Consider the following 10,734-nt stretch of genomic DNA (forward strand, 5'->3'; position numbering starts at 1 on the left):
AAAGTTGAATTCTGACTGAGTTTCCACAGTTCACATTGAAGACTAATATTACAGTAACAATCACAGATAACTTTAGAGTGACAAGAGGCAGGGTATTGTTTAAAATAAATAATCTCCAATACAAAAATGCCCTGCAGTTCAATAACTTTAAAATCCTATTCCCTAAAGTGTTTTGTGTTTGTTGACTTAGCTTTCTCCTGTCTACTTTCCAGAGGTGCTGAAGGGAAATGAAACTTTAAGAGTTAAGAAGAGATAGAAAACTGAATAATCAGCCATTTCATAGGCAGAGTAATATTGGCTTTGTTGGAAGTCAGAAGCTGACTTGGTTAAATATAGAACACAAATATCCACAGCCATTAAGTGACTTTATGAAAAACTATCCACATTAAGTATGATAGAGATCACAAAACTACTTTGAAAACATGTTTTAAAACTCTGAAACGTAAGAGATAAAGAGCCTCTTATTTTCTAATGTGTGCAAGGGATTCCCATTTTCTGGAAGATAAAACAGAGACCCAAATACTGAGCCTAAGATAGGCCTATAGAGCAACAGTGCATTCTCCACAGAGAACTAGAGATCATCATTCAGAATCTTGTACTTCTTCATTCTAAGGTATTGAGATTTAAATCAACTGAGTCTCTTCTCATTTTTTACTTTATTTTTTAAAAAAGACAGATTTAGGATCTTATAAGAAATTACTGTTACATTTTTTAAAATCTGTCAAGTGCTACAGTAATGGAATAAATAAATAAATTTTTTAAAATTCAATGTTTATAGACATATTTATAAAAAAAAAAAAAAAAAAAGACTGAATCAGAAGGTGTTAAATAATGTTGATACACACCACAAAGGGATTTAGGCAAGGAAAGGCACATCATTTCACCACAAGAAATAAAGACCACAGTTGGAAGTTAATGACCAGCCAGGTCTTGTGGTAGGTTTCCTAGCTTCAGTAGGTCATTATGGTGGAACGTTCTTTATGGTACTTAGCTGGAATAAAGAAATAGCAATTGGCAAATTTTATTGTGACCCCTATGTAGTGTTAAAAAGAAAGCACTCTTTTATAAGCCTGGTGCATGAAGAGGGAAGGAGTAAAAATCCAAAATGATTTGGTGGTACTGAAAATCCTACTTGACACATTAAGGAAAATTTTTAAAAAAGAAAAGAAAAATAAGGTTAATCTTCTTGTCTGGTTGAATTAGAATTCTTGCAGTTACAAAGTTAAAATGTCAAGTAAATACTACACTTTTCACTTTTCTTGTACACAGACACAGTTTAGATAAACAGCTGCCATATTTCATCCTGGTGAAGCTATATGCCAATATTTAGGGGAAAAGATCGTAATTTCCCTATTTTATATAGCTTAAGTCTCTGAAAATAGTACTCATACGTCTGGCTAACTGGCTATCTATATCAGCAAAGTGATCATAAGTTTTGACAATGATGAGATTTCCCAACCAAAAAAAAAAGTTTCCAGTTGAGTGAATACAGTTACTTTACTAAAAAGTCTAACAGACATCAGCAGAACCTGCTCTGGGTCAATTTCCCACTATCGGTTTTCTTTTACAAATCTGTGTCAAGTGTCTACCCATTTCTTTCTGTCTGGATTCTGAACCTAGGTTAGTTTGTCTGAAATAGGGAATTAGAGGAATCCATACAAATTTCAGTGGTATTAAAAAACAACTGTGTGAATAAATAAAATAGATTTTCAGGATAAAATGATATATCTGCCAAAAAAAAAAAGTTAAATTAAAAACAATTAGGGGGCAAACAAGGGAAAATATTACTATGAAAAAATAATAAAAATGGCAATTGTAAAGCAGGTAGCTTCCCATTCATGCCACACGATATGCCTTCATTAAGGTGTACTCTTTCCGGTTGGTATGAGCTGCCCAGATGAAGAGAGCAGAAGCCATGAACTGCAAGGGAGCTGAGACGCAAGCCAGGCAGAAGGACCATCCAAATTCACCGTACACATTCTCAGGTAGCTCTAGTTTCTGGTGGAGTAGTTCAATTCCAGCAACATAACAACTGACTGAGCCCAGTGTACACAGACCTTGGAGGAAATTTTAGAAAATAAAACAAAACATAGCTAAGTAAGAGCACTGTAAGAGCATTTCAGGTAATGTGACAGGGCAGTAATATATGAAAGTTTAAGAATTACAACTCTTTGGTCTCTATGGAGACAAGAAGAAGATAAAAAGTTAAGTATGATGACAAGACCCACCTGCAAGGAGATGGAGAATGCCTGTGGCGATGGTGGGATACAAGCTTCGGCAGATACAAGCACAAAGTCCAATCAAAGCCCCGAAGCACATCAAACCTAGACTAACAAAAGGTAAAAGGAACTGGCAACGCCAAAGATCTGATTTAAAAAAAAGAGAGAGAAAAAGGTTACCATGATTCCAGACAGTTTTCCCACAATGGCAAGTTCTTTCATATTCTAATTAGATTATTTCTTAAAAAATGAGAAAGGAATATTGAGGTTTCTTTTCTAAAGCACATTGTTCAAAAAGATGCTAACTTTGTCTTGATAAAAAAGGACACTAGCAGTTAACAACTACTGATCTCAGCAGGACAGTTTACCGTATGTCAGGCACTATTCTATGGATGCTTTGTGCATTAATCTTCCCAACATCTCTAAGAATTAGGTACTACTATTATTATTATCTCTATTTTATAAAAGAGAAAACTGAGGCAGGAGGTATAAATAATTTGAACAAGGTGACATAGTTAGTAGTCGAGCCAGAATTTGAAGTGAAACATTCTTGCCCTACATACAAACTAATCTAAGTTCTTACAAGATCTCATGGTAGGAATAACAAGTCAAGGAGTGATGATAATAAAAAACCTGTTGAAAGAATATACACAAAGCACAAAGTAGAGGATCTAGTATATACCAGGCACGCAATAAATGGCAGTTTTAATTATCATAAATTCCCTCAACAGCATGGGAAGAAAACTGATGACTTTACAACAAATACCAATCCATTTTTAATTTTAGTTATTAGCAATGTATTAATATCAACTCCAAACCAAATCCACCTTTTAGTGCTAGTTTTACTTTCTAGAACTACACAAAAGTCTTTTCTTTAACTTTCCTTCAAACTGTTAATAATAAACTTCTTCCTATGCATCTGCAATGCAAAATTGAATACTTGCCATTTATTCAATGTTTCCTCTCATGACATGGTCATTCATCCAGGCAAGCTCCAATAAGTCTCTATAGACTGGAAAGTAGGTCGAAATCTGAAGACAGTATTTCTTGGATAACCTGATCCTCAAGGAACAGAATACTCCTAATAAATACTGTCATTTATTTTTGACAGTTCCACTTTTGTTACTACCACCTAAGACTGGAGTAACACTTGTGACAGGCCTGGCACTCAATTGGCTCATACAGAGCTTGCAGTCAACTGTTTCCACATACCCCTATCTGAACTTAGGTAGCTAAAGTGTTTAACTCGAACATACAAATTTATTATTAATTCCTATTAAACTTTCCCTTTAAATGGGCTCACTAATAACATCTTTTGAGGGGTCTGGATTCTATCAACCAGGGTATCAGTCTGCCTCTCTCAACTTCCTATTTGCAATTGGTTAGTATGTACCTAACTTCTAAAATATTTTATCAACAGATATGAATTTGTTGGGATACTGTTAAAGATCTTATTTCAAGCTGACACAATGTACTCATTCATCTTTTTCCAAAATCAGAGCTCAACAAAAGATAAAATTATTTCCTATTTTCTCCAATTTTCCTGCTGATATCAAGGTACTCACAGGTCCGAAGCAGATCAATCCCACTATTGTGATTTCCAGGATCAACAAACTTTTCCATGAACTGCTCATTTAGCGTGAAACCCATACATCTTGTGACCACATCAAATGATTCTGAAATAATAACAATGATTGTTTGTTGTTTTAACTATAAACGTTTAACAAAATCTCTTTGAGTAATTATACTCTAAAATAAAAAGTGACATAAAAAGATGTCCCCAGAGGAAAAAGCAACCTCTTTGGCCCTGACATGCAGGATCAATGCCCAATGGATGCCAGAGGTTCTCAGTAGCAGGCTTAAGACATGGGCATAGAAAAGAAAAAGAATGAGACTAGATATGTAAGACTAGAAGGAGAAGTGGACAAAGACTGAAATAAAAAGGCACTTTGATCTTCTCCCCTAACTTACTCCACCAGCCATCTTGCCCATCTCAGATAGTAACATTCCACCATTCCAGTTCCTCAGACTAGAAAGTTTAGAGTCATTCTTGCCCACGTGCATTCCATCAGGAAATCCTAGAGGCTATACCTTCAAAATATATTTAGAATCTAGCCACTGCTCAGTTTTACCACCCTGGTCTGAGTCTCAATCATCTCTCACCTGCATTACTGTATAAGCCTTCTAATTAGTCTCCTGGATTCCACCTTTGCCTGATGCAAATCAGCCTTGGTGAACAGATCATCTCTCCCATGCTCAAAGCCCTCCAATGGCTCCACCACATTCATAGTAAAAACCAAAATCCTCAATATGCCTAGAGAAACCTGCATGATTTGCCCAATTCCCATTCCCAGTGTACATGTTGCTGACAGAATACCCTCTCTCTCCCTGTCTTCCTCCAGTCCAGTCCAGTAGCTTCCTTGCTGGTCCTTGAATATTTGGGGCATGCTCTCAGCTACTGGCCTCTGCAGCAGTTGTTCCTTCCAACCTAAATGATTCTACCTGCCTCCACAATTACGTATTTGTCCAACACCTTCACCTATATCAAGTCTTTACTCAAGTGATATCTTCTTCTGATAACCTATCTTGCCTATGCTACTGAATTTCGTAACTTATGCCCACCAACATAACTTTCCCTGTGTATTTCCAAATCTCCTTCATTTTGTTGTACTTCTTCACAGCACATGTCATTTTCTAACATACTATATAATTATGTATTGTTTACACTGTTATGTTTATTGCCGGTCATCCTTTATTAGGATGTAAGGAGTTCCCCAAGAGTAAGGATTTTCATTTGTTTTGTTTTTTGTCACTGTTATGTTTATTGCCGGTCATCCTTTATTAGGATGTAAGGAGTTCCCCAAGAGTAAGGATTTTCATTTGTTTTGTTTTTTTCCCCCCTGATATACTCCAAGCTACTAGGCCCTGGAACATGGAAACATATAATAAATATTTGTTGAATGAATAATAAATGGTTACTAAGATTCAAATATCAAGTACTCCTTCCTATTCTCTTATAAGTAGAGTTAAACATTTTACAATAAATTTTAACCACTTTCCCCTCTTGCCAAACTATTTTCTTTTTTCCATATAAAATCACAACTATCATCCTTTTGATGTATGGTAACTCAAGCCTGTTGTGCTGTGATTTGAATACAGTGCTTCCCACCAAAAGGTCAACAGAAACAGTCATAAACCAAAACAAATTGTAAAGTTATTCCTTATAAAGAGCTCTAAAGCTTCCATTTTAATAAATGGAAATTAAAATGTTTAAATATTAAGAATGCTTGTAAAATAAGCCTGAAATTATTTATATTTTCTTCTTATATACTGCATATTTTTAACCTATAAACGCTATCAAGATTGTTTTAAAACAGTCTCAAATATCTACAGATTTAAATGTAGAGTTGGTCAAATTACATCCTCTAAGATTTAGAAGATAAATGATAATGACACGGCAAACACATAAAAGAACTATCAACTCATATTAGCTGACTTCATTTTGGAAACTAGTCCAGTTACCAAGTATTTAAAGTCTTCCAATGTACTTTTCCAATTATTTCTTCATGACATGTGTGAGATTAATGAAACAGCTTTCAATGAATGAGTAAATAAACAAAATATCTAAAATGGCTTTCCCAAGATAAGGACAGTTAAGAGTACAACCAACACTTAAGAGCACAATGGTAAGTCATGGAAGTTGGGAAGAGAAGGAAGTAGGAAGAAAAGAGACACATAAGATTTATTTCTTTGGGGAGAGAAAGAACCCACAAACCTGCTTATATATAACTGGGCCATCATCGCATCACTTCGTCTACTGTTGAGGAGGTAAAGGAAACAAAATAAGAGAAATACCTGTCTTTTCTAGTTGGCTATTCCAATATATGTTCTGGGGTATAGTGATACACCGTCTCCACAATCCCACTGTGCCATTGTACCGGAAAAGTGCATCATTATAAGTCTTTTCATCTGCCTCATCACTAGCGAATTCATCCCAGACGCTTTTGTTCAAATCACTGGAATTTTCTTGAACTGGACTTCGATATTCATACCAGAAGTCTGTGCCAATTGAGGCTGCCATGTAGATGGTAGAAATGAGGCTAAGTACACAAGCAATTACAAATGCTGTAGCAAAACGGTTATCCATTCTGGCATTCAGACTGCTCTGTTTAAAAGTTGAAGAAAGAAGAAAAGTTAGACTTCAAGGGCAAATACTGATTATTTTGAAATAAATTATCTCAATATCACTATTTCCCATCCTTTGGCTATTTAAATCATTAAAGAATTTTTTTAAATCATGTTTTTAATTAAGTTCAAACAAAACTCATTATCATGAAAGTATTTATTAAATATTCACATACCCAGGATGCTACGGAGACAGAGGTCTTGTTCTCTAGTCTATCACCTGCACACTAAAACAGACAACACTGAAAAGGACATACATATTACAGATACAAACAACAGACATGCCCAGAGTCAGCAATGAACTGTGCAAAATTTTTTAATTACAGATTAAATTTTTATACAAGCTGCACAGCATTAAGTGTTCTGGGTTTCAGTGTGAAAAGGCCATAGGAAAAGAAAGCAGAGGAAATCAGCTTCTCCCAGTTTTCTCAGAAGAGGGAAACCTTCCAAAACAAGGTTTAGAGTCAGGAGCTATATGGAAGACAGAGTTGAACATGTTTGTTAACCCAGAGAAAGTTGTTCCAGGTGCACAGAATAGCAGAGAACAATAACATAAAATGTGCTAGATATCAGTCTGTCCTAATCCATTAAAGTTAAACCAAGCTCCTTTACGCTGCCAAATTCCTCTCTCCTATCTACTCTCCCCATTCCTTATACTTTTTGAACCTCCTCAATCGCAAACTAAATGATCTCTCCTCAGCCGGAAAGAAAACTGAATTAGGCAAAATACGAACACTCCCAAGGCGTGGACACGGTCTCAATGGCAGTAGTAAAGCGCCGCAGTAAAATGACTCAAGGAAGATCAAGCTGGGTCAAATACTGCAAGTATATACCATGACCGCACCAAACACCTTACAAAGGAACACGAAAACAGGCTAGCAAACTGGGATTACTGAGTTTGGAAGATGGGAAGTGACTCAGGAGAGATCAAGGCAATTACAATAATTAACAATAACTCCATAAGTTGAGTTTGTATTTTTATTCTTTTTAACCCTCTTTCACCCTATGGGTCTCAAATGACCTTTAAAGGTCCCGGCATCGGGAGTGGCGGTTGGCCCAGGCCGGACGCCGGGCGCTGTCACCCCGCGGAGCGCACCACTGGGCGGGCAGACGTGGAGGCGGGGCGGGCGGGGTTGGGGCAGCCCCGCGCAGCCCTCCGCCGGGGTCCCCCGGTACCCGCCCAGGCCCCTCCCTAGATCCCTTTGCGGTGGGGAAACTCCCGCCGCAGCCCCGTGGCTCAGAACCCGCCCAGCCCCAGCCGTGCACAGGGAAGAGACCTCTCCTCAAACCGCTGGAAACGTGGAACGGCTACGCGACCCTCGCCCAGCGACGCCAGGCTGGCTCACTCACCGCCCATCCTCCTGCTCCGCCAGCTTCACCCTCAAGCTCAGTCCACAGCACCCTACTCTCCCCGCGCCTCCTCTGACGCACTTCCCTGCAGAGCCCGCCCACTCCATAACTCCCGCGCCTCCGCCTCCGTCCCCACCCCAGGCCTGGCCAAGGCCCGGGGCCGAGGGGGCTTGTGGGAGTTGTAGGCGGGACAGAGGGAAAGGCTGCGAGAGGCGGTGGACGGCATTCCTGCGGCCGTGCGCGGTGCATTGTGGGGGATGTAGTTCGGCTCTGGAGGGAAAGTCGGCGCTCAAAAGGAAGGTCTGGACGCAAGGATTCTTGTATTTTGCGAAGAAAGGGACGAGAATCCACAGATTAAGGCGATCTGTTTCCGGACACTTCTAGTCGTTGATTGTGACCTATGTAACTCGGGTTTTACAGTTCGAAAGGGGAAAAGGAAGGCACTACCTCAATCACAGACAAGGCAGCTGAACTCAGGTTCAATAACTGACTTGTCAAACTTGAATGTTGGAGTGAGCTGTCTAGCTTTGTGACATTAGACAATTTACTTAACTTCTTTAAGTTTATTTTCTTTTCCTCAAAATATAGATGTTGACAATAACCCCTATCCCAGGTGGTCATTGTGAGAATTAAATGAGAGAATACATATAAAATGGCCAGCACAGGGCCTAGAGCATATGAAACAATTATTAAATTATTAGTATTTGCAAATATTTTTGAACATCTATAACGTTTAAAAGCCTCTGATTCCCCTAGAGGGGGAAAATAAGCCATTTAGAGAGGTAGGTGTCTTTGCTCACTTTAGCAAGTCTAACGAACCTCTGGACTAACTGCCTCTGGACTAGGAAAGACTTGACGAGACCAGATTTCAGGCATCCTTGTATAGTCCTGGTCAGGAGATTCCCAGCCTGGTCTCATAGCATACAGAAGTCTTCATGGTTCAGGAAGTGGATGTTTCTGGAGGAGCCCTGCAAAGGAGGACGATGCTTTATCCATCAAGTCTGCAAATGCCTAGAAAACACACAAGACGTATTTCACTCACCAATTTAGTATGGACCTAGAATTGTCTGCATGTTTGATGTTGTGACCATCCTGCCCACTCAGCACAGAGGACTTGCACTGCCTCATCATCTCAGTATCGCCAAACACACAGCCGTATTTTTGACTTATCTCTGCATCTTTGATGTTTTCTGTTTTCTATTTATTTATATTTGCTTGTTGCGTAGCTAGGCAAAATAAATCCTTAATAAAATAATGGAATTGAATTTCTGCTTCCATTTCCTACTCTGCTATCTAAGAAATAGTAGGTAGCCTGAAATATTTCCACGAAATGTTAAAGATAATTTGTGCAACCATGTATAGATTATGTAATTTAGATTTAAAAGCAAAGTCGAACTAGACCTCTGGTTTAATTTGTTAGAAATGGTTCTAATTTCAGCAAGAAAGTGTTACAATTACACTACAATTTAAATAAACCAATAACTGAAGATATAGATACACAGATATTATAACTTGTTTATATTATGTGCTTACAAATCATCTGAAAATTTCCTCAGTACCAAATTCCCTAATCTACTTAAATATTTTTTAATTGCACTTATTTTTAGGAACTAGAAATTATGTTAAGCAAGATATAGCTACATTATGTTTTTCTCATATAATTTTGTCTTGGTGGTTTTCCTCATGAATTTAAGAGTACAGAAAGGAAAGAAATAGAAATATAGCAAGCTCTGGGTTCTAATCAATAACTATTCTCAAAAAAAGTATCAATTTTTGAATTTCTTTGTATCAATCAACTGTAGAACAAAGGCAAAATGAACCAAGGACAAGGAAAATAGAAAAGTGCATCCAAAATGGCTCTTTCCTTTTAGCAATTCCTGTCAAATGCTACAAAGAGTAACAAACTATAGTTGTTTAGACTTCCATCCATGCTTCTGAAGGACAGTGAATAGACCATATGTAGATAAGAAATTTACATTTAAATTGTCCTTTATTTTAAAATCATCAGTGAGAGTCTGGTAAATGATTTCTTTCTGGGCCCCAGTGTCCTCATTGGTAAAATGGTTGTACTGGATGATCACTAATATCACTTGAAGCTCTAAAATTTTATGATTCAATATTGTGCTGGAAGAATAATGTAACTTCAAAATATGGTTGTCATAGATCCACAGCATTAAAGTTTCTTTAGGGGACTCATGTATCCTATACCTCTACCCTAGGCAACGTATAAGATGACAGAGATAGTGAGAAATGCAGATGGACAAAGGAAAAGGAGGAAGGCTATATGCATTCTGATAGAAAAAATACAGCAACACAAAATTTTACTGTTTTAATGGTAAACAGTAATCAAGGGAAATGGAAGTTGTCCAAGAAGTTTGCAAAAAGTCACTATTCATTGTAAATGACTCAAAAGTCAAGCATAATCTAGATCTACAAACACTTCTTGACCACTTATATGTGAGACACTGTGCTGGGAACGAGGGACAGCAATATAAATAAACACAATTTTTGTTATGCACATCCTAAATTCAGTTCAAATCAGCCATTATGAAGAATCCTCAAGGATATGTGTCTAGAATAGTAACATCATTGCTGTTTATGTAAATATGGGGTACCAACAGAAATAACCCAATAAATGAAGCGGGGGAGGACCCAGATAACAGCAAATACATGCCCTTTGATTTGGCATGATATATTACATTATTTTGCACTAAACTTTCCAAGTAACTCAGAATTTAAAAAATCATTAACACAAAGTATAAACAATCTCTTAAACTGGACTATGTAAATGGTTATACACTTTATAATACTCAAGAAATAGACAAGGTTTTTTTTCTAACAAGTGAATATATCGTCACTCTGATAAGACTAATGAAAAACAATTTGCTTCATTATATTTGCCATTTATTCTAGGACACATCAGTAGAGCATGTATAGAGATTTCTTTCTACTGTGCTATATGCTACATAATCTGATGGGT

At 37.5% G+C, this 10,734-nt stretch overlaps 1 protein-coding gene across 2 annotated transcripts; it reads right to left on the reverse strand.

Annotated features, from left to right (window-relative positions):
• Window positions 1-280: 280 nt before the first annotated feature.
• CLDND1 (claudin domain containing 1) lies at window positions 281-7,853 on the reverse strand. Of its 2 annotated transcripts, none has more exons than XM_039856798.1 (5): window positions 6,581-6,652; window positions 6,075-6,384; window positions 3,785-3,895; window positions 2,229-2,366; window positions 281-2,057 (listed from the first exon to the last, which is right to left on the reverse strand). In XM_039856798.1, exons 2-5 carry the CDS (start codon window positions 6,364-6,366, stop codon window positions 1,837-1,839), a joined length of 762 nt encoding a protein of 253 aa, XP_039712732.1. In that variant the 5' UTR covers window positions 6,367-6,384; window positions 6,581-6,652; the 3' UTR covers window positions 281-1,836. The 2 variants fall into 2 exon arrangements, with proteins under 2 accessions (XP_039712732.1, XP_039712730.1); XM_039856796.1 differs by lacking the exon at window positions 6,581-6,652 and adding an exon at window positions 7,755-7,853 and having other exon boundaries at window positions 638-2,057.
• Between the last annotated feature and the right edge of the window lie 2,881 nt (window positions 7,854-10,734).

This window comes from Pteropus medius, unplaced genomic scaffold (genome assembly GCF_902729225.1).
Source record: "Pteropus medius unplaced genomic scaffold, Ma_sr-lr_union100, whole genome shotgun sequence".
NCBI lineage: Eukaryota > Metazoa > Chordata > Mammalia > Chiroptera > Pteropodidae > Pteropus > Pteropus medius.